The sequence below is a fragment of the Cervus elaphus genome, chromosome 2 (genome assembly GCF_910594005.1).
Source record: "Cervus elaphus chromosome 2, mCerEla1.1, whole genome shotgun sequence".
In the NCBI taxonomy this organism is placed as follows: Eukaryota; Metazoa; Chordata; class Mammalia; order Artiodactyla; family Cervidae; genus Cervus; species Cervus elaphus.
This window is the reverse complement of record NC_057816.1, coordinates 37,526,090-37,552,963: the sequence shown is the minus strand read 5'-3', so window position 1 is coordinate 37,552,963 and position 26,874 is coordinate 37,526,090. Positions and strand designations below refer to the sequence as shown.

General features: G+C 43.0%; 1 protein-coding gene across 35 annotated transcripts in view; it reads left to right on the top strand.

The window, feature by feature from the left end:
- The window catches only part of DLG2 (discs large MAGUK scaffold protein 2), a 2,231,561-nt gene that overhangs the window by 2,132,198 nt on the left and 72,489 nt on the right, over positions 1–26,874 (top strand). For all 35 annotated transcript variants that reach the window (XM_043918879.1, XM_043918871.1, XM_043918860.1 and 32 more), the window contains one exon: positions 20,880–21,056. In XM_043918879.1, the coding sequence (XP_043774814.1) occupies positions 20,880–21,056 (177 nt within the window). The remainder of the gene's footprint in view (positions 1–20,879; positions 21,057–26,874) is intronic.

Here is a 26,874-nt window from a genome sequence, read left to right as displayed (position 1 = left end):
GAAGGGAGCTGGAGGAATCAACCTTCCTGACTTCAGGTTATCCTACAAAGCTACAGTCATCAAGACAGTGTGGTTCTGGCACAGAAACAGAAATACAGACCAATGGGACAAGAGAGAAAGCCCAGAGATTAACCCATGAACCTATAGGTACCTTATTTTTGACAAAACAAACAAGAATATGCATTGGGACAAACACAGTCTCTTCAATAAATGGTGCTGGGAAAACTGGACAGCTTCATGTAAAAGAATGAAATTAGAACATTTCCTAACACCATACACAAAGATAAACTCAAAATGGATTAAAGACCTAAATGTAAGCCCAAAAACTATAAAACTCTTATAGGAAAACATAGGCAGAACACTTGATAACATAAATCAAAGAAAGATCCTCTATGACCCACCTCCTAGAGTAATGGAAATAAAAACAAAATTAAACAAGTGGGACCTGATTAAACTTAAAAACTCTTGCACAGCAAAGGAAACTATAAGCAAGGTGAAAAACACAGCCCTCAGAATGGAAGAAAATAATAGCAAATGAAGCAACTGACAAAGGATTAATTTTCAAAATATACAAGCAGCTCATACAACTCAATGCCAGTTAAACAACCCAATCAAAAAATGGGAAAAAGACCTTGGAGAAACAGACATTTCTCCAAGGAAGACATACAGATGGCTAACAAACACATGAAAAGATGCTGAATGAACATCACTCATTATTAGAGAAATACAAATCAAAACTACAATGAGGTATCATCTCACACCAGTCAGAATGGCCGTCATCAAAAAGTCTACAAACAATAAATGCTGGAGAGGGTGTAAAGAAAAGGGAATGCTCTTGTACTGTTAGTGGGAATGTAAATTGATACAGCCACTCTGGAAGACAGTATGGAGATTCCTTAAAAAACTAGGATTAAAACCACCTTGTGACCCAGCAATCCCACTCCTAGGCATATACTCTGAGGAAACCAAAATTGAAAAAGACACATGTATCCCATTGTTCATTGCAGCAGTATTTACAATAGCTAGAACATGGAAGGAACCTAGATGTCTGTCAACAAATGAATGGATAAAGAAGTTGTGGTACATATACACAATGGAATATTACTCAGCCATAAAAAGGAACGTGTTTGAGTCTATCCTGATGAAGTGGATGAACCTAGAACCTATTTTGTTTTCTGTTATACAGAGTGAAGTAAGTTAGAAAGATTAAGATAAATATCATATTCTAAAGCATATATACGGAATCTAGAAAAATGATACTGAAGAATTTATTTACAGGGCAGCAGTTGAGAAACAGACATAAAAAATATTATGGACATGGGGAGAGGGGAGGAGAGGGTGAGATGTATAGAAAGAGTAACGTGGAAACTTAGATTACCATATGTAAAATAGAGAGCCACCAGGAATTTGCTGCATGGCTCAGGAAACTCAAACAGGGGCTCTGTACCAACCTAGAGGGGAGGGATGAGGAGGAAGATGGGAGGAAGGTTCAAAGGGGAGGGGATATATGTATACTTATGGCTGATTCATGTTGAGGATTGACAGAAAACAAAATTCTGTAAAGCAATTATCCTTCAATACAAAAATAATAATAATAAAAAAGAATGATTTAAGGTAGACTTATTCTCAAGTACAGATATAATCAAAGACCTGTTTGTGGTGGAACACTTTCCCCCTATTCAACATTCTGGAAATTCTGTAGACATTCCTGTCCTTCTTGATCGTTCTATCCCAGAGGAAATGGAGTGAATTAAATGACTGAAAAGTGAGGAGCAGAAATGGGCCTTGCATAATCCAATCCCCTGTCTTGGAAGTTTTTAGTGACTCTACCATCAGCACTTTGTTTTTTTGTTTCTGAAAACAGACTGGGTAGAACTTCCAGCACCAATTCTCAACACCCACCCCGACCCTCAACACACATACACACACATGAACTCACACACACTTCTCACCTTTAATCTGGCTTTGAATCTCAACTCTGCAAGCTCTTGAACTTCTTCAAATATAGACGCTCTCCAGGATTTGGTCCTTAGCCTTCTCGTCTCTCCTGTTCCACTGTTAACTTGGCAGTTTCTTCTCATCTCATTCAATGATAAAGAATCTGCCTGAAATACGGGAGCTACAGGAGATGCCAGTTCCATCCCTGGGTTGGGAAGATCCCCTGGAGGAGGAAATGGCAACCCACTCCAGTATTCTTGCTTAGAAAATTCTACAGGCAGGGGAGCCTGGCGGACTCTAGTCCATGGGGCCGTGAAGAGTCAGACATGATTGAATGACTGAACCACCATATCAAAAATGATTGTTTGACTATCTATAAAAAGCAAAACAAACAAACAAACAAACCCGTGACTTCAACAGGAAGTTGCTTTCTATGTCATGTATACATGAAGCATCACAGTAAGCTGCTCAGGGCTCTTGTGGCAGTCCACAGGTTTCTCAGGAACCTGCATACTCCTTCCATGCTGGTCTGTCATTTCTAGGGTTAGATCCTTGTCCTCAATGTCCAACGTCGCAGCCTGAGCACCAACCATCACATCTGTGTTGCTAAAACCAGGAAACGCAGAAGAAAATGATCTGTTCCTTTTAAGTAGATTTCCCAGAAGTGCCATACACCCCTACTGGTTACATTTTGTGTGTTGGATCATACTTTCATGGATTTGGCCAAATGCAAGGAAATAATGAGAAACGTTGTCTTTCAGCTATATAACAGTGTTCAGTTGTACTTGGTTAAAATTTGGGCTTCTCTATCAATTTGAGAGAGAGGGGTAGAGGGCCAAACATGGCTTCAGTGATCAACTCTGGACTAACAACTTAAATCTGTCTCTAGACTTGACTTGCTTATAAGTGTAAATTCTCATTTCCAACCACTGCTTGATTTCTCTACTAACGTACCATATCCAAGGCAAAAATCATTCACTGAATCCATTCATAGAAGAATAACTGGCTCTGTTGCCCTGGAGTGTACTGATACACACAACAGGGTTGTGAGACTGAGATTAAGGCTCTCTGCATACAGAATGACACCTAGCCTCCTCATTGGGCCTTTCAAATTCCTCTGTACACTGTCCTCCATCTACTTTTCCAACCTCATTTCCCACCACACACCCAAGCAAACTCACTAACCTCCAGGGGTTCTGGACAGTGGATAATTCTCTATACCTAAACCATCCTTCTGTAACTTGGTGCTTTTGTTTATTCTGTATCCTCAGCCCCTAATGTTCTTTATTTTCATCTTTCTTTAGCCAAGTCATATGCATTCTTCAAGGCCAGTTGCAAACACCACCTTTTCCTTGAAGCCTTGTCTGGTCATTGGAATTAATGTTAATCTTTCTTCAATCTATTCAGTAGCATGTTGCTTGTCATCCTTTTTTGTGCCTTTTACATTACACCTTGTCTTATAATTATTTGTGCACCTAACTATTTCTCACGCTAGACTAGAATCACATTGAAGGAAGGGATCACAAACACACACAGTATCTAGCACTGGTTTTTTTTACATGCATTGGGTTGGCCTTTAAGCTCATTCAGGTTTTTCCATAAGACGTAACAGAAAAACTGGAACGAACTTCTTGGCCAGCCCAATAGTATGTGGTTAACTCATGTAAGTTGAACCAATGGATGTTAACATGAAAGTAGGTGCTACAATTATCAGTCCTGCCCAGAGCTCAAAGGATGTGATCCTTCTCTTGGAGAGAAGATGCCCCTCAGAGGCAGACACACAGTGGACAGTCGCAACATGAGAGACAGATTTGGGTTCAGTTCCTAGGTCTTCCACTTGCCTACCAGTTAGCCATGGTCAAATTACTTAACATCCCTGAACCTTATTTTTTTCAGTTTGTAAAATGGAGAAATTAATAACTAATTCACAATGCTCTTATTATTTAATGCCAACATATGTAAAGCGCCTGCTCTAACGTCTAGGCAATCATAGGTGCTTAATAACTGTGAGTTTCTTTCCTCGTTTCCTCTTCCTTTTGAACCCCATGCTAGCAGAAAATAGATAGACTAAGGCATCATTACCTGGAAAAAAGAATGTAAACTGGTATTTTCATGTCATATGTCAGAAAAGACTGACTGAAGACAACAATGAAATTAAAACAATTTAAACCTATAACAGTTTTATCAAAACAACATTACTGGCTTAAAGCCACAAAAGAGTTATCAAATGTATCAGATTTTGAAAACAACCAAAGGAGGGGGGAAAGGGAGGGAAGGAGAGAGAGCAAGGGCAGGGAAACATAAGAAATCCCTGTGGGAGACCGGTCTAAGTAAGGGACTACCTCTAGAGCCAATTTAGAGAAATCATGAACTTTGTGAGTCTACCATGAAATTACAAAAGCCCATATCTCTGTGGATCATCAAACAAATTTCTTCACTCAAATACATATTTCTTTGCCTACTTTATAGATTTCATATCCTTCCCCTGCTTGATGTCAGTAACTCCATCTTCCCTAACTGATTAAATGGATTTGAAAACGGCCCCTTGTGGATATTCCTTCCTGCCAGAATGGATCTAAATCTGTCCTCGGCAATGAGCCTCTTTCTTGCCAAACAGTCTACCTTGATTAACTTCACAACAAGTTGGTTCCCTTAGGATGCTCACCCATCTGTAAAGCAGGAAATCTTGCTCCCTACTGCCCCAAATTACCTGTCTGTGTGGCATTTCTTCAAAACCCAGTTCCTGCTTTCTTTTGGCAATTTTGTTGGGTATCAAGCATTCATTTTGCCTAATTATTCCACTGCCAGTTGCTGTTATGCCTAAATCTAAGTGATGAAAGAGCCATAAGCCACTTTTATGGGTTTTGTTTATAATTTCCAACCTTTGATTCAAGGCAAAAAGTACTCCAGCCAAATGTGTGGCTATGATGGACAGCCTAGAGATTAGTATTTCTTTGACACTTGTATCAGATACCTCTGCCAAAACCAGAGGTGATGGGAAGTTCCTAAAGACATGAAATTCCAGCCTTAAAGGTTATCGCCAAGAGCTTAGGTCACAAGACCTTTTCTTTTGCTCTGTGGCTTAACCCCTGGCGCCATCAAGAACAGCTTGCATCCTTACAAAGCATGAGATCCAAACGCTCCGTTAGAAGCGGGTGGTTCGTCACTCAGGGTGGGCCACGCTTGGTGTGCTTCACAGACTGTACGGCTTCTACTGTTGCATTTAATAAACTCCTTGATGGCTCAGCGGTAAAGAATCCATTTGTGATGCAGGACACACAGTGTCCAGGTTCAATCCCTGGGTCAGGAAGTTCCCCTGGAGAAGGAGATGGCAGCCCACTCCAGTATTCTTACCTGGGAAATCCCATGGACAGAGGAGCCTGGCAGGCTACAGTCCATGGGGATGCAAGAGTCGGACACGACTTCTTGGCTAAACAACAAAACTAGACATACATTATGTAAAGGCAAAAATACCATCTTACTTTTTTACCTCAGCACTGAACACAGTAGGAAGGGCATTTAAGAAGCACTTAATAAACGTTGGGACCCAGGTGAGAAGAGAAAGCAGACAGGGTATTTATTTCTAAGGCGGTCCCCAAGCAGTGTTATGATCACTGAAAAATGGGACCATGGGATAGGAAAGGACAGTCATGGCTTCACATTACAGGCTGATGATTAGAGCTGTAGATCTCGCTGGCTCCAAGGGCCACTCTCCAGGGCTCCAGCCCCAATTGTTCTCCCCTCTAGCTTCTCATCCAGACGTCTTCCCTGACATCATCCAAGCTTACCTTCCACTGGGTGCTGACTATGCTCAGAATAACTAGCGTCGCCAAGTTCATCTCATGCTTTCCTGCCCAGTTTACACACTTCAACCAGACATGATTGGCCAACTGAAGGGTTTCCCATTGACTTCTTTATCAAGCCCAGCCTTGGCTAACGTGAAAAATGGTATCAAGCTGCAATTTCTCATTCCTTCCTCCTCTCATTATAAAGACTGTTTCTCCACCTGTCAGATTCCTCTCAGTCCACACACACGCTCCACTTGATGTGCCGTGCAGAGCTTCCTCTTGTTCTCTTAGAAAGTGTTGGCATTCTAACAAGAAAATTTTTCTTCTTCTAAGGAACTGTCTTCTGCTTGTCAATATAAACAGCCTCTGAGAACAGAAAAGGGTCTTCTCCTCAAAACGCATGCAACAAATATCTGTTGAAATGCATTCTGTAGTGTGATTTGTTCTCTCTCATTGAGAGAACTGATCACAGTTGCATCCCTCAGAGTCATCTCTAGTTATTTCAGGGAGGCATTGCTCACCTGTCCCAAAATGCTCCAAGGAGAATTTTCATCAAGCATCCATTTTGAAAACAAATGAACCTTTGTGGGAATTGGAGGTGCATTTGGGGGTATTGTAGCATCAATAAAAGAAGAGAGATTTCTTCGCTTCGGAGTGCTTGGGAATACTAGGTTGAAGTACTAGGTTGAAGATTTTTCACACTCTGATTTAAGGAATCCCGGGTTCTTCGTAGGGGCCTTTGGCTGCTGTGCAGTTGAAGTGGAAGAGATGCCAGAGTTCTGTTTTGCCTCCCTGTTTTCAGCCAGAGGCTTAATTGTTAGGTTTCCAGAAGCCTTCTCTTAAAGAAAAAAAAAATTATTCTGGTAATAAAACTTTGCACGTAGATTGCAGTGAGAGAATGGACAGACAGACAGCTTCTGGCCAAAGTAAACATCCGGAACCTCTGTCCACCCCGTTGCCACCACCCTGATCAAGGCATCATTGTTGGATTACTCCCTCAGCCTGCTTCCTAGGGTTTCAGCATTGACTCTTGCCCAGTGCACTTCTGTCCAACCCACTTTGCACTTTACGTCCAGAAAGACGTTTCCAATGCCTATCTGATCAACTCACTATCCTGTTTTAAATTCTCTAATGGCCTCCCAATGCCTAGAAGAGGGGAAAGTCTGTTTCACAAGGTCCCCCTGGGTCCCAGCCTCTCCTTTGTTCTCTGGTCTCGTTTTGGGCCATCCTGGACATTGTCTTCCTTCAGGTTCCCTGCTGCTCTTGGGAGTGCCTGAATGCCTGTTCCCTCTGCCTCCCTCTGCTCATCCTGCAGGTCTCAGGTTAAACAGTTCCTCCTGGAAGCCTGCCTAACCCATTCTCCCCAGAGTAGGCTGTTTCTCTCCACTGAATACTCTCATGGGTTATTTGCCCATCTGCTTTTTAAGATGTATCATACTGGTGATTATTCCTTTCACATCTGTCTTTCCTCAGTTTCATAGGAGCACCTTGTTTTACTTGTTCACCGCTAAAACCCCAGGACTTAGTATAATGCCTGGCACATAATAGGTGTTTATTAAGTGTGGCTGGAATGAATGCATGGCATCACAGTCTAAAAGCTGTGCGTGTTGACTGTTTTAGAGCAGTTCCACAGGACTCTCTGATTGCTTTACCAAATGGAATGAGAAAAGCCTTAGGAAAAGCAAGCCATCGCCCAACTCTCTGGCCCACAGGAAACGCCTCTACTCCAGCCTCTTTCGCATAATTCCAATAGAAGCACAAGCCCCAGGCCTGTCACTTAGGAAGAGCCAGATAAATGTTAAATAGATAGATTTATACTAAAAATGAAAAATGGTACTTCACCCCATAAAAGTTGAGTTGTAAAATAGTTTTCTGTGCCAGTACATATTATTCTTGCAGTTTTCTGAGTATCTATGCACCAGACACCATATTGTAGTATGGTGTTTTACATATGTTACCTCATTTCAACCCAACAGCATCTAGTAGGCAGTGTCTTTTGTCAGTTCAAGCTGCTGCAACAAAGAACCAAAAACTTATCAACATCGGACAAAAGAAGGCTGGAAGTCTGAAATCAGGGCACCAGCACAGTTGAAGGCCCTCTTCTGGGTTTCAGTTTACTAATTTGTCATCATATCCTTGTATGGTAGAGAAAGAAAGAAAAAGCAAAGTCTTTCATGACTTTCAAGGGTGCTAATCCACCCTCACTACCACATCTAATTCTAACTATCCCACAAAGGACCCACTTTGGAGGGTAAGTTTTCAACATACACATTTTGTGGGGGACACAAACGTTCAGTCCATGGCAGGCAGAAATTAGGCTTCACACAATGAGAAACAGAATTTAAGGACCCTGACTATAGCCACAGAGCAAGTAGATGGTACAGCTGAGAAGTCTCCCAGATCTGGCCAGTACTTTCCATTATTCTGGTGCCTGGGGTGTAGTAGGTGTTCAATAGATGAATGAATGAATAACGTGCAGTGCATGGAAAATGCTCTGGCATGGAGACTTCAGTGCTAAAGTTAAAAGCTTGTGCTGTGGAAATACGATTCTAACAATAGTTACAGAATCTATGGATACTAAAAGTATAAACACTAATATTCTGTATATTGTTAGTTCCTTTTTCTTTCCCTAAATTCCTGAACTACTAGCCAAGGCTGGGACATTCCCTGTAGACATTTCATTCAATTAAGCAGAACTGCTGAAAAGAACTCTCCCCGAGCAAGTCAGGCTGCGGCGCAGCATTTGGCCTGTCAGCACTTTGCAGTCACTGAGCAGACAGTACCAGAGGGGTTTGCAGATGTGCACAGGGGGAGGAGAGGAAGACGGGGTGACCCTAGCTGACCCATGATAAATAGCAACACAATAAATATGTGTATATATATATGTGCATATACCGATACGGAGGGCCTTTCACTCTTAATTCATCGGTTCTCACAACAACTGTCAGACGGTTCCTGCCGTGTTTCAGCTGAATTCACTGTCACTGATGGTAGGATGTGCTCCGGGTGTCACAAAGAAAGCAAGAACGCTGTCTGCTAAGTTATGGATGCGAGGTGGCATTGGTAGTAGGATACTTCCTAACTTTTGAGCTATGAGGATGAAAAAAGGGCACATCTTAGAACTCATAAAATATAGTATTTTAAATCCCATTTTACACAGGAGGCAACCCAAAGGGATGAAGTCATGCTCCCAGGATCACAGAACATGGGTTTTGAATTCTGTTCAGTTCAATGTAGCCTCGTGTTATGAACACCTCCTCCTCTGTGCTCTGTGGGAGAGACACAAAGACAAAGGAGACACTGTCCTAACCCTGAGGAGCTGAGCTGTATAGCAGCGAAATACCCTCACGGGCAAATCAACCAAGATGCCTCCTGCTAAGTGCAAGAATATAACCAGGTACAAGGTTGCAGCCTGGCACAGAGAGGGGAATGGATAGGCTCAGAGGGTTTCCAGGAACGTCACGAGTTTCAAAGACAAGATTGAAATTCGTTGATGATTTTATGCTTATTTCTTTACATCTGGTTAATGCTTCAACTTTTTAAAACAACGTTAAGAAAAAATCTTGGCTAAAAAATTCCATCTGCAGCATGTGAGTTGTAGTAGAATGTATCCAAGAGAAGATGGGAGGCTCTTCCGTGGCCCAATTCTTGTGCATGCTTCCAAGGAGAGATTCACAAGTGGAGACACTGAGGGAAGAAAATGGAGTCTTCAAGACGTGAGATCACTGTTACCACTGAGGGGTTCCTGTGAGGGACACACCTGCTCAGTTGGGTGGGGTGGGAGGGGTGCTACCAAGTCTCAGCTAATAGATCTGGGAGAGTCATTCCCTTGTTCATGAACTCCTTTCTCAACACATGCCGGGGGTTCCTACCCCGACGTCCTGTGGCACCTCACAGTAATTCTCAGGATATTGCCTATTATGCCCAATTTTAACTGTTTAGGGCCTTTGCACCATTGTTTCTTCTTCTTAGAACACTTTCCTCAGAGCCCAGCATGACCAACTCCCTCGTCTCCTTCAGGCCTCCCCTCAGATGGTTTTCTCAACCAATCCTACCTTGAGCACCCTATTTATTTATTATTTTTTAAATTAATTTATTTTAATTGGAAAATAATTACTCTGCAATGTTGTGAAGGCTTTTGCTATACATCGACATGAATCGGCCAAAGGTGTACATGTGTCCCCCCAGCCTGAACCCCTCTCCTGCCTCCCTCCCCACCCCATCCCTCTGGGTTGTCCCCAAGCACCAGGTTTGGGTGCCCTGCTTCATGCATCAAACTTGCACTGGTCATCTATTTTACATGTGGTGATGTACATGCTTCAATGCTACTCTCTCAAATCATCCCACCCTCACCTTCTCCCACTGAGTCCAAAAGTCTGTTCTTTCCATCTATGTCTCCTTTGCTGCCCTACATGTAGGATCATTGGTACTGTCTTTCTAAATTCCACATATGAGTTAATACACAGTATTTGTCTTTCTCTTTTTTTTTTTTTTCCAAAAAGCTAGAGTCTTTATTTTAATTTCTGCAGAACAGTCCAGAGTAATTTTAAAAGACTTCTGAAACCTAATGAGAAAAACGTAAATAAAAGCACAAACTGCTTAACCATACAACTTGTTTCTATTTTGATCATTAGGCTAGGTCTATTTTCATTGAGAATTTTTTTTATTTTTTTTCATTTTTTAATTTTTTTTATTAGTTGGAGGCTAATTACTTCACAACATTTCAGTTGGTTTTGTTATACATTGATATGAATCAGCCATGGATTTACACGTATTCCCCATCCCGATCCCCCCTCCCACCTCCCTCTCCACCCGATTCCTCTGGGTCTTCCCAGTGCACCAGGCCCAAGCACTTGTCTCATGCATCCAACCTGGGCTGGTGATCTGTTTCACCATAGATAGTATACATGCTGTTCTTTCGAAACATCCCACCTTCACCTTCTCCCACAGAGTTCAAAAGTCTGTTCTGTATTTCTGTGTCTCTTTTTCTGTTTTGCATATAGGGAGTCTCTTTCTGATTTACTTCACTCCGTTCGATATGCTCTAGGTTCATCCACCTCATTAGAACTGACTCAAAGGCATTCCTTTTTATAGCTGAGTAATATTCCGTTTTGTATGTGTACGACAACTTCCTTATCCATCTGTCTGCCAATGGTTGCTTCCATGTCCTAGCTATTGTAAATAGTGCTACAGTGAACATTGGGGTACATGTGTCTCTTTCAATTCTGGCTTCCTTGGGGTATATGCCCAGCAGTGGGGTTGCTGGGTCACATGGCAGTTCTCTTTCCAGTTTTAAGGAATCTCCACACTCTTCTCCATAGCGGCTGTACCAGTTTGCATTCCCACCAACAGTGTAAGAGTGTCCCCTTTTCTCTACTCCCTCTCCGGCATTTATTGTTTGTAGTTTTTTGATGATGGCCATTCTGCCTGGCATGAGATGATACCTCATTGTGGTTTTGGTTTGCATTTCTCTAATAATGAGTGATGTTGAGCATCTTTTCGTGTGTTTGTTAGCCATCTGTAGAAATGTCTGTCTAGGTCTTTTTCCCACTTTTTGATTGGGTTGTTTGTTTTTCTGGTATTGAACTGCATGAGCTGCTTGTATATTTTGGAGATTAATTCTTTGTCATTTGTTTCAGATGCTATTATTTTCTCCCATTCTGAGGGTTGTGTTTTTCACCTTGCTTATAGTTTCCTTCATTGTGCATAAGCTTTTAAGTTTAATTAGGTCCCATTTGTTTATTTTTGTTTTTGTTTCCATTACTCTAGGAGGTGGGTCATAGAGGATCTTACTGTGATTTATGTTGGAGAGTGTTCTGCCTGTTTTCCTCTAAGAGTTTTATAGTTTCTGGTCTTATATGTAGGTCTTTAATCCATTTTGAGATTATTTTTGTGTATGGTGTTAGAAAGTGTTCTAGTTTCATTCTTTTACATATAGCTGACCAGTTTTCCCAGCATCACTTGTTGAAGAGACTGTCTTTTCTCCATTGTATATTTTTGCCTCCTTTGTCAAAGATAGGATAAGCTCCCTATTTATAAATGCAACCTTAACCACCACAGTTCTTCCCCATCTCAAAATCTTGATACCTCTTACTTTGCTCTATTTTTAACTTGTTCTATACCAATTAGCCACTCCTAACTTAATATACTCTTTGCTTACTTATCAGGTTTATTGGTTTTTTGCCCATCTTCTCTTACTAGAATATAAGCTCCATGAAGTCATGAAATTTTGTCTTGTTTTCGTTCACCAGTAGACCCCAAGTTCCTAGAATCATCATTGGTACACATTTAATAAATATTTGCTGAATGAATAAATGAGTAGCCAAATTAATATACCCCATACTCATGAAAAATGAAAGTGTTAGTTGCTCAGTCATGTCCAACTCTTTGCAATCCCATGGACTGTAGCCCGCTAGGCTCCTCTGTCCATGGAATTCTCCAGGCAAGAATACTGGAGTGGATAGCCATTCCCTTCTCCAGGGGATCGGCTGGAGTTGAATCCCTAGTCTTCCTCATTGCAAGCAGATTCTTTACTCTCTGAGCCACCAGGCAAGCCCACTCCTTACTGGTATCCTCAACCAAATATTAAGCTCCATGAGGACAGGAAGCAAGCCTCTTGTGTATTTCTGAGTCCTCGGCAAAAACAATGATTGGCACATAATGGGCACTCTGTAAATAATGTTGCTTTTAATATTTCAGTGACTGTTATCTCATGCATGTAAATTAAATCACATCCTGAACTCAGTGTTTTTCCCCAGGTGAGTAAGGAAGCATCTTCTGTCTTCTCTAACTGCCCTCTTTCAGTAGGTGATAATGGGAGCCTTAATGGATATATATGAGATTTTGAGGTGAAGTTATCCCTAATTGCAGATTTTCTCTTGCTTCAGTCTAGTCTGGTAGTTTCCACAGTTTTCTGACGTTCACAAACAAAATTTAAAAAAAAGAAACTCAGTATTGGTGGAGCTGAAGTCATTATCCAGGAGTCTGGTTTTGTGGTATGTGAATTTCATCATTGATCCAGATAAACTACCACTAAGGATTTGGGGAAGGTGTATGGACTGTTCTTGGATGTCTTTCCCCCCTTTTTCATTTGCTCATGAGAGAAATGAACTGTCTCCAGCACCTTCTTCTAAGCCCAGCACCACATCAGCTGGTATCAGTTGTCAATCAGTAAATACTTAAGGTGTTTTTGGAAAGCAGAGATAGGGTTGCTTTACTTATGCTCCAATGAGCAACACTAGAAGAGGGGTGGAATTTACAGGGAAGAAGTTTAGATTTTAGATTCAGTGAACAAACATAGAGCTCTTACTGAGTACTAAAAGCTCTGATACATATAATTCTCATGAGGACTCTGTTGGATAAGGATTCTTGCCCTTTATTTTGTACCTCTGGAGATAGCGGTACAGACATGAAAATCACATGAGTGCTTAACTGGCAGGGCCCCTGTCTGAACCTAGGACTATGTGAGGTCTCACGATCTTGACATAAGTCTTCTGTATATAAATTTAAATATTTAGATGATAATTGTTTATCAGCAATAAAGAAACTCCAAATCAGGATATTCTTTTTCTCTCGCATTGCAGTCCACTCCAGTATTCTTGCCTGGAGATCCCACAGACAGAAGAACCTGCCAGATTATAGCCCATAGGGTCGCACAGAGTCGGACATGACTGAAGCGACTTCGCACACATGTACTGCAAGCTTACTAATTTGTGACACTAAGGCCCTAAAAAGTAGATACCAAAGTTTGCTCTGCGTTTTTAGGTCAGATCAGAAATAAAAGGCTGCAGTCGGGGCTTTGTCAGCCTTTCTGAATATCTTGATTAATATATCTCGATGGTCTGACAAACCAAGGCCAGAACATAAAGAGCTCTTAGAACTGTCATAAAACGTGGGCTATTCATCCTAGTCATGTTCTTCTTTCCCATATTTCATTTGCTGAGTAGCCAGCTGATAGCATTTCGGGGGAAAAGACAGTGGTTTTGAGATGATTAATCTTTACAGCCTCACCCAACCCTGAAAGCTGAAGTGCCACTCGCTGTGGTCTGTCGAGCCTGCCTTTGTGCAGGTCCAGATTTGCCTCTGCTTCCCTCCGATGGGGGGCCTGTCAGCCGGTGCTGCCCTGTAAACCAACCTGACAGATGATAGGACAACCTGACAGATGATAGGACAGCCTGGAATGGGCCCCGTCCCTGGAGACTCTGATGATGAGTTGTCTGAAATGATCAACTTGCAGACCTCCAGACATGTGAAATCGGCTCATGCCACATCCCTTGGGGAATTGGGAGCACTGGAGACTCAGGAGAAACAGAGAGACAGAGAGTTGTTGCCCCCGGAAATGATGCTTCCTCCCTGATTATGATCAAAACGCCACCGCTGTGCAGAGGCCCAGACTGTGAGGACCTCTGGTTGGTGCCCAATTAGTTCCATCTTCCTTCATGACAGTGACTGCCTGGTGCCTTGGGTCCAGTAGAAACTGGCATTTTCCCAATAGCCCCCTCACGTAAAAGGAAACACTGGCGTGTTGAAAAGGGTGTCTTTAAAGAACACAAACCTGCCTTACTAGGTTATTGGTGATTAAGTGGAATAACCCATGTGATACCACAGTCCATGGTATAGAGTGTATTTACCCTTCTGTAAAATGGGAACAATGCTTGCCTTTTAAGTGGTCTTTTTTTCTAAACTTTTATTTTGTACTGGGGTATAGCCAGTTAACAATGTTGTGATAGTTTCAGGTGACAGGGCACTCAGCCATCATACGCATGTATTCATCCTCCCCCAAAACCCCCTGCTATCCAGGCTGCCGCATAACACTGAGCAGAGTTTCCTGTGCTGTAGAGTAAGTCCTTGTTGCTTATCTGTTTTAAATATAGCAGTGTGTACATGACCATTCCAAACTCTTAAGGGTTATCTTTTGAATCACAAATAATAAATACCCAGAACAGCGCCTGACATGTTGTAGGCTTACTATGTGCTCAGCAACCATTCAGTAAACAGCAGCATCGTGGTCAATGGCCTCTTAGCAAGGATTGGCAGAGGCTAGCCTGTTCCCATCCTCTAGACTGACTTTGGTGGTGGTTCTCACCACTGTTTTCACTGGGGGAAGTTTAGTATTGAGATGGATGGGAGAATAAGTGGCCTTGACAGAGCTAAGTTTGGACATGATGACTCATCTACAGGGGTGTATATGGCTTCTCAAGGAGATGTGAGAAGACATCGGTCCAGAGCTGCATGTCACCCTCCACCTGGGGTGGATATGTTCTAACTTGAGAGACAGGAATGGTGCACGTATGTTCGTCATTTCCTACAGAAGCCAGGGAGGCCTATGCTGGGTGTCACTCAGGCCTTCCTTACTTGCTATTTCCAACTGCCCAGGCCTTTACAGGAAAGCAAGTGAACTATTGAATTCCAAGAATTACCCTATGACGGGCATAGGTTACAGACTGAATAACAGAAAATAACTTTTCTTGATCATCTCTTATGGGCTAGATTCTGGGGCTGGGAGGAATGTGAACCTTCCCCATCCCCATGCTCATGCAAAATAGAATTTGCAAATGTTAAAAAGCACAAAGCAGAATGAGATCAGAGTATGTGAGAGGGGAACTTAACTCCCAGGGAAGGAGCTTGGGGCTTGATGAGGAAGATGCCCCAGAGTGACCTTCAGTGAGACACATAAATATTAGCCACGTGTAAATTTACCTCATTTCCCCAAAGCATCTTAAAGAACAAAGGCATAGGGCACAAAAGCTGAAGCCCACCTTGATAGCTGACGTACTCCTGGACATGTTGCTTAATTTATCGAAGTTTGTGTCTCCTCCTCTGCAGCACAAGGCTAAAATACACATTTCAGGGCAGCGTGAGAACTGGGCATGTGCTCAGTAAACTACATGCGCCTCTCTCCTGACGTCTAGTCCACAGTGTCAGCGTCAAGGCGATCATCCATTGATCATGAAATCTTTGGGGATGAGATCTAAGTACTGACTGCATCCCTTATCAGGAGCTCCAAGCTGAATTCTGCAATCAGAGCACAGGCGTTTGATTCAGACACATCTGTCTTGTTTAAATCCTGATTCTGCCACTTACTAGCTTTTTTTTCATTTCGGCTCTTTGACTCTCATTTCTTTTATGAGATCCAAAATGCTTACATGGCAGGATTGTTAACAGAAATAATAACGAAGGGGATTCATTCTGTGCAGGTCTCTTGGGAACTTTACAGGCACCGTGCCATAGCAGTATCTCCATGACGGTCTTGTGAGTTCATGCCATCGTTATCTGCATGTGATCAATGAGAGAATGGTCGTCTCTGGTTAAGAGGTCATCTAAGAGGTTAAGCCACAGACCTAAAATTCACAACTAGCAATGACAGAGTTGAGACTTAACACCCAGATCTTTCCTTTCTCCAAAGCTTGGTGTATAACTGGTATGCTGGCTCAAACCCAGCAAATTGAGGGAGACAGTGAATAGAATGTCTTTAGCACATTGTGGGACACTTAATAAGCACAATTTTGGTCTGGTGCCTAGGTCTCTGCAGCCAGGCTGGCCTGCCATGAGGACAAACATCTGCTTCACCCCTCCCTCCCTAGGCTTCCCTGGGGGGCAAGGGGCCGCCACATGCTGAAATGCAGGAGGGGCAGGAGGGATGGGAGAGCCATTGAATTATTCATGTCTAATTCCACTTGTCTAATGGACTTGTTAAAAGCACCCTGGGTGGAAAGTGTGAGTCTTAATGGCATTTTATAAAAGTAGCTGTGATGAATTAGCACATAAAGCAAATTAAAAGCAGCTTATCACTTTTTAAAATAGGTGGCGGGGCACTGTAGCCTCTTCCCCAGATGTGATGATCCATTAATATCCAAAGGAGCCAGGAGCTACTGAAATGTGTCAGCTGCTTGTTTTTAGGGACCTGGCGAGTCTAAATCAGTGTAATCCTAGAGAGGCAGTTTGTCCAAGATAATAGAACTCATGGAGAGAGCGTGTTGCTGATCCCAAGGGTGGGAAATCTCCCCTCAGGAATACTTGGGGGAACTTCCCTGGTGGTCCAGTGGCTAAGATTCCATGCTCCCAATGCAGGCCCAAGTTCAATCCCTGGTCAGGGAACTAGATCCCACATGCCGCAACTAAAGATCCCACATGTTGCAACTAAGACCCAGCACAGCCAAGTAAATAAATGTTTTCTTGAAAAGATGACTTGAGACTGGAATGGAGCTCAGTAGAATGAATGGGTCACCTGCTGAGGACCTTTGGGATTGGTTTCTGCTGCCCTCCCCTTACAGACCGGGACCCTGAGACTTGAAAGAAATGGAGCTTTCAAAGTGAAAGTGTTAGTCGCTCAGCTGTGTTCGACTCTGCGATCCCATGGACTGTAGCCCATCAGGCTCCTCTGTCCATGGGATTCTTCAGGCAAGAATACTGGAGTGGGTTGCCATTCCCTTCTCCAGGGGATCTTCCCAACCTGGGGCTCGAACCCAGGTCTCCTGCTTTGCAGGCCAGGCTCTTTACCAGTCTGAGTCACCAGGGGCTTTCAAAGATCATCCTAAATATTTCCACAGAACTTTCTGAAGGTCTGCCTTGTACCCAGCACTAAACTGGGTCTTGAGTACACAGAGGAGTTTTAGATATCTTTGTACACAGTCCATATGACAGCTTCTGAGTGGCACAGTTGGGACTCAGAAACTGGAATTAAAATCCCAGTGCATTTTTCAGAATAACTATCCTAGTAGTATTAGCTAACATTTATTGAGCACTCGCTACTGCCAGGCTGTGTTACAATACTTCACATGTATTATTTCATTAAATCCTCACCACAACTCTTCAAGGTGGCTGGTGTTATTACTATGCTATTTTATAATTAAGAAAGCTTGAAACCCAGAGACGTTAAGTACCTTGTTCAAGATCACAGTTTAAAAGTTGCAAACCCAAGTAGTCTGACCCTAGAGCCTGCCTTCTTGGCCACCACCTGCCAGCTTTCCTGATGCCTTTTTACCTCCAGTCCCCACACTTTACATCCAGAAGAACCTGAAGCTGAACTAGAGGTTTGGAGACCTTCAGATAAGGAATACTGGGGACAGGAGCTGAGCGGTAAGGGAACTTCAGGGATCTGGGGGAGAAGAGGTAGTCAGCTCTGAAGGGAAGATTAGAATTTCCTGGTACGGCCGAGTCATGGGCACTGTAATGAAATAACCAGGGATGTGCATTTTGGAGTCAGGCCTTATTCTGGGTTCAGTTTCTACCACGTGTTCACTTGTGACCTGAGGCAGATTTCTGAACTTCCTGAACCTCCTCTCCCATCTATTAAACAGAGATACTAACAGTTACCTTTCAGGTTGTTATGATGTCAAATGTAGGACAATGAACACAGAGGGCCAGGCCCCCTAATGTGGGCATGTATAGTGCTTGTCATCATGATTATCATCCTTGCCCCCTTGTCACCACCTTCACCCCTCCCAGACTGACGTGGGGTCAGGGGGCAAGGTGGAGACCACTGAACTAGGACTTAGGACCAAGAGCGCAACACTCCAGCCCCAGGTTGCTGTCTCTAAGCCACGTATCCTGCGTTAGTTGGAGGGGGCCTCACTTGGTACGCCCCCCACCTGTAAAAAGGGGATACTAAGTACTGTATCCGTTGTACTTTCTTTCTAGGGATGGATGGAGGCACAAATGAGAAAGTGTATGTAAACATGGTTTCCAGTCTATGAAGTGAGTGTTGGGGGTCCTGAGGACAACTCCCAACTAGGAGGGCTTGTCGGACTCTCATCTTCATGCTATGATTTATTGCAGAAAGTGGATACAAAGCCAGCTCAGCAAGAGGAAAAGAGCATGAGACAAAGTCCAGAGGAAATGAGGTGCCAGCTTGCAGGAGTCCTCTCCCAGTGCAGTCAGGAAGGACATGCTTAAGTCCTCCAGCGATGGATTGTGACAACAGGTGTAGAATGTTGTCTACCAGGGAAGCTCCTGAGACTCAGTGTCCAGGGATTGTATTTGGGGCTGCTCACATAGGCGCCCTCTCTTCCTGGCACCTACCACAATTCCAGACTCCCAGGGGAAAAGCAAGTATTCAGCTTAAATGATATTGTGTATGTAGACAGTTTAGGCACAGTAAACTATTCTTAACAGGAAATGGAAAGAAGCCTCCCAAAAGCTGAGTTCCCAAATGTCAGCCAAAGGCTGTCCTTGTAGCAGGCCTTTTTAAGGGATGCAGTCTTGGGACTATTATGTCAGTCTGTTTTTGCACAGAGTAGAATCCATAGAAAGGATGTTTAAAAGTATACACTCAAAAGGGGAAAAGGAGGTGTATAACAACAACAACAACGGTTCATACTTAATGACTGTCACTGTGTGTAGGCACTTTTGTGTATACTTTACATGTATTACCTTAGGCAGCATTTCATCCATAGCACAATCCCATGATAGAGGCGCTGTTATCATCTCCGTTGTTGAAATCACTGTGTCCCATACGGGGGAACTGAGTCCTCAGAGGGACTCAGGAGGGTGCCTGGGTTACCAGCTGTGTGACTGGTAAGAGAGAAGTGCCAGGACCAGAACACAGCCCTAACAGTGTGGCCCCCGAGTCTGCTTTCTTAGCCACTATTAGACTACATTCTGCCCGACGCATCCAATATGTTGTTTCATTAAAGCTCACAGCAGCTCCAAGTGAATATAGTTATTGGACTAATTTTGCATTTAAAAAGCTGTGGTTCTGCAATGTTAACTTGTGTCTCATCTGCCAGCCAGAGAAGTGACAGAGTCAGGAGTGGGTCTCTGCCTCCTCTCAGCCCCCTTTTCCTGGCGAGGGTTTTGTGAAGTCTTTGGTAAGGAAGATGCAGATGGTTAAGGTGAAAATGAGTCATTCTGGGAGCTGAGACACCCCCCTCACCGTATTCCACCCTTGGGGACAGAGTTAATGGAAGAAGGGCTGTGTTGCAAGTAATTCAGCTTTTCCTGCAGTATTTGAGGGCTGATGCCTTCAACTCATTTGGATTGCCATCACAGCAGATGTGACATTTCTTTCATGAGAGGGGGGAAAAGAAAGAAAAAGAATCACACTCAGTCCTCAGTGATTTTAGACAAATCTGCCCACCAGAGCTAGCTAGTTTTGCTTGCATAGTGGCTACACTCTAAGGAAATTGTCAGAATAGAATCAGAGTGGAAATAAACAAGGACACGGCAAAGTCTGCTTCTCCAGGGAAATCACAGGTAGTGTGTGTGTGGTGATGGTTTGTGGGAGACACAGAAAGAGGTGGACAGATTGTCAGCTGCTTGGGGGCAAGAGCTAAGGTCTTGGTCATCATTTAACTCTGCTTCCAACTCCTTTACCCCACCAGTCATGCCTATTACAGTGTTAGGCTTAGCAAAGGCTCAGCAAAGGCTTTTTAGTGGGGAAAACATGATACATACAGCGAGAATTACAATTCAGAGTGATAAATGCAATGACAAGGTAGGCTTGGTATTCTGTGGAAGCAGTTTGATCCATCTGAGAAGATTTGTTCATCAGACAGAATGCTGCATTCAGAAAGATGCCCATCATTCTCTTCATTATTTACTTCTTTATAGTGATTTATAAAATTTGATTGTAGTGAGAGAAAAAAAATCTCAATAAGGTACTAACCTACCTTTATCATCTTCCATTATTACCTTGTTGCATGTGATGATCTCCACAAAGCAGTATCCCAGGTTTTTTTAAATATTTTTCTTATTGTGGCAAAGTCACATAATATAAAACATACTATTTTAGCCATATTTAACTGTACAGTTTAGGGGCACTAAGTGCATTCAGATTGTTATGCAATTCTTACCACCATCCATCTCCTGAATTTTTCACCTTTCTAAAATGAAAACTCTGTTCCCGTTAGACACTAACTCCCCATCCCCTCTCCTCACTCTCCACTCCCTGGAGTCTGGCATCTACCAGAGAGCAGAACCCCAGGTTAAGGGCCCTAATAGGCTGCCCTTGCAACCTCCAGGAGAAGTAAGAAGTAACCTTGATTTGTGACCAAAGCAGTGGGAACACTGACTGGGATTCCAGGGGTTAGTCCTGGGAGTGGGTACCCAGCGGACAGGGGGTTCTCAGGGCAAGAGTGAATAATCGAAATGATGAATCCCAGATCTGAGCTGCCAGAGATTCCTAACATCGCTGTCTCATGTCCTTTCTTCCAGAGCCATGTTTGACTATGACAAAAGCAAGGACAGTGGGCTGCCAAGTCAAGGACTTAGTTTTAAATACGGAGATATTCTCCACGTTATCAACGCCTCTGATGACGAGTGGTGGCAAGCCAGGAGGGTCACGCTGGAGGGCGACAGTGAGGAGATGGGGGTCATCCCCAGCAAGCGGAGGTAAGGAGGACTTTCCCTTCCCGAGAATTTGCCGCTCACCTCCCCGGGGTGTGGAGGGGAGGGGAGATTGAAGTTGTGGCAGACCGTTCCCAGGATGTGTTTGAGGGGGTTAGTCAGTCTGCGCAGAAATTGTCAGTGGGGACAGGGGACACAGATTAAATATCCTCCCTCTTCTCATGTTAAGTTTTTACCCAAACTGGTAACCGTGATACAGCATAAAGCAAGAAAGAGGATCTGCTTATCCTGCCTCCCTAACACTTGCCGGCTTTCATATGTTCAGGGGTATGTTTATCAGCTTGTGTGCTGACTTACAGACTCAGAGGGGTTACTTCAGAGGTTCATCATTTACTGGGTTACTTATAGGAAACCCAGGTGAAAGCCAAGTAAAATAGAACATTTTCAAAGCTGAGGTCCTGGCTTTGTATTCTGTCCAAACATTGATGGGAAAAGACTAAAAAACTCCAATCCAGAATCAGATACTTGGGGATAAACAACATGGTCCTGTCTAGTACAGAGAACTATATTCACTATCCTATGATAAACCATTGTGGAAAAGAATATTTAAAAAGAATGTATACGTATATATAACTGAATAACTTCACTGTGCAGCAGAAATTAACACAACATTGTAAATCAACTACACTTCAATTTAAAAAATTAAAAGCTAGTTTCACTGGAGAAAAAAAACAAAATTATATTCTTGAGCTGTGAGCTGCTGAACATCTGGTGAGTTACAAAGAGTGGGTTTACAGAGGTTTCTTTACAGCTTCAGTTACTCCTGGTCCCCACCCCAACCAGCTTCCACTCAGATATTTAGTTCTGTATATATTTCCTAAGTCAAGACTGTTATGTTCTAGTGTATGTATGGCTGAGTCCCTTCACTGTTCACTGAAACTATCACAGTTAATCGGCTATGAAGTAAAGTGTTAGGGCTCAGTTGTGTCTGACTCTTTGCAACCCCATGGACTGTAGCTCTCCAGGCTCCTCTGTCCATGGGATTCTCCAGGCAAGAACACTGAAGGGGGTTGCCATTTCCCTATCCAGGGGATCTTCCTGACGCAGGGATCGAGCCCATGCCTCCTGCATCGCGGAAGCCACCAGGGAAGCTCTGTTACTTGGCTAACCCCAACATACAACCAAAAGTTCAAAAGAGAAGGAATATTATGCTCTTTCTCTTCTAAGCATTTCTTAACTCTGCTGTTGAAAGGCAGGAATAAACTTCAGAACAACCGCGTCCTTCATCTGTCCCCAGCCGCTTCTGCCCATCACTGCTAGAAAGGAGCTCTTCTTCCCATAAGTATCCTCTTGGCACCAAGATACTGTCTGAGAAACAAATGATCTGCTCCCTAGAGATGAGATGGTATGAAGTCAAAGTCAGGAATAATGTTTATTCAAAACAGTCACTATCTTTTTTCAAGCCACAAGGGGCTCTCCTCCTCGAATCCAAACATCCCAAATACCTTTGTAGAAAATCCTCCTGAAGCTGAGTATTCAAATGCTGCACACACAAAGCGACCCAGTGACCGAGGTAGCGCCAACCACGGTGGGAAGATGGAAATTCTCCCCAAGAATAACTGTGGGCCATTTGAACCTCAGAGAAGACTGGTCCCCTGTCTTTTCCCGCTGGTGGCCACACAGCCCAGGGTGAATGTGAGGAAAGCGGGCAACGTGACTGTCTCCCTCCCCACCCTCTACGCCTGGGCCTGTGGGTCTCCCACCAGCAGACAGTTCTCTAAACTCCTGGAAATACAAGTGAAAATATTAGTCATTCAGTCACATCCGACTCTTTGCAACACCGTGGACCATAGGCTTCTCTGTTCATGGAATTCTCCAGGCAAGAATACTGGAGTGGTTTGTCATTTCTACTCCAAGGGATGTTCTCAACCTGGGGATTGAACCCAAGTCTCTTACATTGCAGGCAGATTCTTTACCATCCAAGCCTCTGGGCTCCTGCGTAATTGTCTGATGTTGCTTTGAGAGGACATTCTGAGTTTGTAGTTTTTTGTGTTTTCTGAATTTGAAGCAGTAACTCCCAGGAGTAGTATATATTCTGTTTTTCCACTTCCATTTAATTTTGAAAAATATCAAGGCAGCAAGCATTTTGGTTTGCTTTGATGTGATTAATCAGAGCTGTCTGCAGGGCTGTTCTGTAGAAGAAGGAGCCATCTTGTTGAATACGGGTAGAAATGGGTGGAGAAGGAAAGCTGTCTGGAAAGAGATTTCAAGTAATTTTAAGGAAATCCTTTTAGTAGTTGGAGCTGCCTAGAGATGGTATGGGTTACCTGGGAAGACAGTGGCTTTGACACCAAGGGAACATTATGAAAACTTAAGGGACGCCCACTCTCTCCCTCACACAGACACACAGAGTGACTCTGATTCAGCCCATCTGAAGATCTGTATTTGTGTGTATGTCCCTGTAGATGATTCTGATAATGGAAGATTCCGGGGCACTAAGTATTACAAAAGGGAAGCAAGCTTTGAGTGGGACAGCCGAGCTACGCAATTTTCTGTCACTTTCCAACCCTGAGATTCTGTGATTCTAACCAGTCTTGTCAATATTTCATTTGTGCAACTGTACATCACTGTCCTCCAAGGAACATTCTCAGTGTTAGTCCTCCTGGGTAATTTTCTGCCTGCTGGAGGTCATTCTTGAATTGGCTGTCTCTCAGATATTTTAGAAGGAAATGGCAACGCACTCCAGTATTCTTGCCTGGAGAATCTCATGGACAGAAGAGCCTGGTGGGCTGCCGTCTATGGGGTCGCACAGAGTCAGGCACAACTGAAGTGGCTTAGCAGCAGCAGCAGCAAATATTTTAGGAGAAAACCATCCTAACCACCATGCTGGCCTGGAGAAGTGTGTCTCATGACTCTAATGTTGACATTTGCACTCTTGCTCATGAAGGGTGCAGTATTGCCCATCTCATCTCTGTGTGTGTGTGTGTGTGTGTGTGTGTTTATGGCTGTAAATGTATTTATATTAAATTTTCTCCTTAGGATGGTAACTCTTTCCAAAAGTGTTACTATTATTGTTTTATGTGTTTATAAAAGTAACACATTTCATTGTAGAAAATGGGAAAATTTAGAAAAGTATCAAGAAGAAATAAAAATCACTTATAATCATACCCCACAAAGCATTCTTGTGCACTTACCTTAATGTAATTTAAAATCTGTCATGAGCCTTCCCTAGGGCTGCTCTTTAATGCTTAGCTTCTAAAGGAGGCACTCTCATTTTATACTGCATTCAGCATCTTATAACTATAGCTCAGAATAAGTGGTTGCTGGTACACATATGATTTATTATTAGATTAGGGTTATTTTTTTCAATCCTTAATTCCTCTCTGGCCCCTTTTCAGTTAGAGGCCAGAGAGGAATTATAGTTCAGCTCCTAGAGCCAGTTTGGAAAAATTTCATAATGGATAACATCAGTGTATGACTTTACCCTTTATAAAAATGTATTCTATTGATGATTCCATTTAATCATTTCAATGAAACCACAAGATGAAGAGTTTGAAAATCATTGCCATTTCCCTCTCTCTTTTTTGAAGTTGGTAAATAATTTTTTTTTAAATAAATGCTCCTTGAACATGCTAGACACTGTTGTAAGGCCTTTACAATTAATTAACTTATTTAAACCTCATTACAACCCTATGGAGAAGGTAATATAATTACCTTCATTTTACAAACCAGGAGACTGAAGCAGAGAGAGGTTAATTTACTTGCCTGAAATTGCCCAGCTAATGAATGGCATAACTGGGACTTGATTCCAGGCTATAACATTCTTAACTCATATGCAATTCCTGCCACGCAACATTATAGAAATAAGAATTGACAAAATTCAGTTCAGCAAGCAGCGCATGAGCACCGTCTGTGTGCCAAGTGCTGGCATCAGGTCACTGCCTGGAGCCCAGTGTTTGTGGGACCAGCATGTAACTATGGCACAGTTACAGTGGTGAGGACAGAGGGCTGTAGTGTAAATAAAGGTGCTGTCTTAGTTCCGGCTGCTGAGACAGAATACCATTCATTGGGTGCCTTGGACAACAGACATGTATATTTCGCAGCTCTGGAGTTCAAAATCAAAGCACTAGCCATTCAGGTTCCCAGAGAGAGGTCCTTCCTCCTAGTTTGCAGACAGTCCTCTTGCTGTTTCCTCATGTGGCTGAGAGAGAGAAAGAGAGAGAGGTCTTTTCTCTCCAGTCTCTTCTTTTTGGCCACTAATCTGATTCATGAGGGCTCCACCCTCACGACCTTATTACCTCCCAATACCTCACCCCATAGACCACCACCCTGGGGATTGAGGCTTCAACATATGAATTTTGTGTGGACAGAGACATTCAGTCCATAGCAGGCATCAAGGGAAGTGAAAGGGCCCAGACAGAGGAGTGAATTCCATATGATGATAGACTATGTATTGTGCTGGTGCTTTCAAATATAAGATTTTCTTTAATCTTCACAAAAGCTTCCTAAGTAAACTGAAGATCAGAGAAGTCAGGTAACCTCCCCAAGGATGCAAGTCAGCCACTGGCCTAGGTCTCTCTGTAGCAAGACCAGATTGCTTTTTACTACCCCAAAGGTATACTAGAAGCCCTTGACAAGTAAGAAGCTCTTATGCGTTTCAAATACTGTACTAACCATTTTTGGTATTATTTAATATTCACCATAATTTTTCAAGTCTGTCTTAATATCCTAATTTCACCAGTCTCATGAAACTGAGATCCTAAGAGGTTAAGTGACCTACCCTAAGTCACAGAGCTAGTAAGTGGCAGATGGAGAATTCCAATGCATATTTGTGTGATTTCTAAACCTGGGCTCTTAGCACAGAATCTCTCTTTTCTGAGATTACATAGTTTCTGAAGAGCCAAGCTGGGATGTGTTCCCCTGTCTCTTAATCCAAGTCTCTATTCATTGCCCTACAGTGACTGGGCTCTCAAATGGCAGCTTGCAGCTAGCATTGAGTAAGTGTTCATTCACTTAGCTTCCCTGCAAGCCTGTGGCCAGTAACCTGCATGGCGTTTCAGTCCTCCCTGCACCGGGGCCTGGGGGGCACAGGCAAAGGGATACCCAGCCCCAAATGCTGTTCTGACCATCCAGTGCTGCAGGCCTGTGTGTTTGGCGGGAACCTGAAAATGCCAGATGGGAGGAGGGTAAGAGGACAGAGGAAGACAGTTGGGCTCATTAAAGCGTGGCCATTTGGTGCTCTCTGGAGATGCTGGATGACAGAACTGATTGCTCAAATTTTGCTATCCAGTTTAAGGCAGAGAGGATTATTTCTGCTTAAACAATCTAATTAATTGCTTGCCTCTTGAGTAGGAGAGAAGTATGTCAGTCCTTCTCATCACGAGTCAGTCTTTCCACGTAGGTGACCCACCATTTCCTTAGGTTCTTAACATCATGTTTTTCTGCCCAAGGAGTCTCACTTAGTAGAACAAAGAAGGTGATGCTACACTTTTACATAGATTCCTACCAAGGAAAAACGTCAGGAAATGGTCAGCAAGTTTTTTTCAGAAACACTGGTTGTTTGGGCAAGTCACTTCAGCTCTCTGAGCCTTGGGTTTCATATCCAGGTCAAGAACCAGTAAGCTCCTTGATGATTCTTTCATTCATTTACCAACAAAGATTAAGCACCTGCTATATGCCCAGCTTCATCTTAAACCCTGGATTATCATGCCAATTATAGATAATATAGGTAAGGTGGTTAGCATGCATCTAATACTTTTGTGCTTACTCAAATGATATACATTTTCCTTTCTCCAAATTTTGAGCTTTTGATGCTCAGAAAAGCACAGTCTTATGTAGGGACCTATCTCTCAGCCCAACTGAT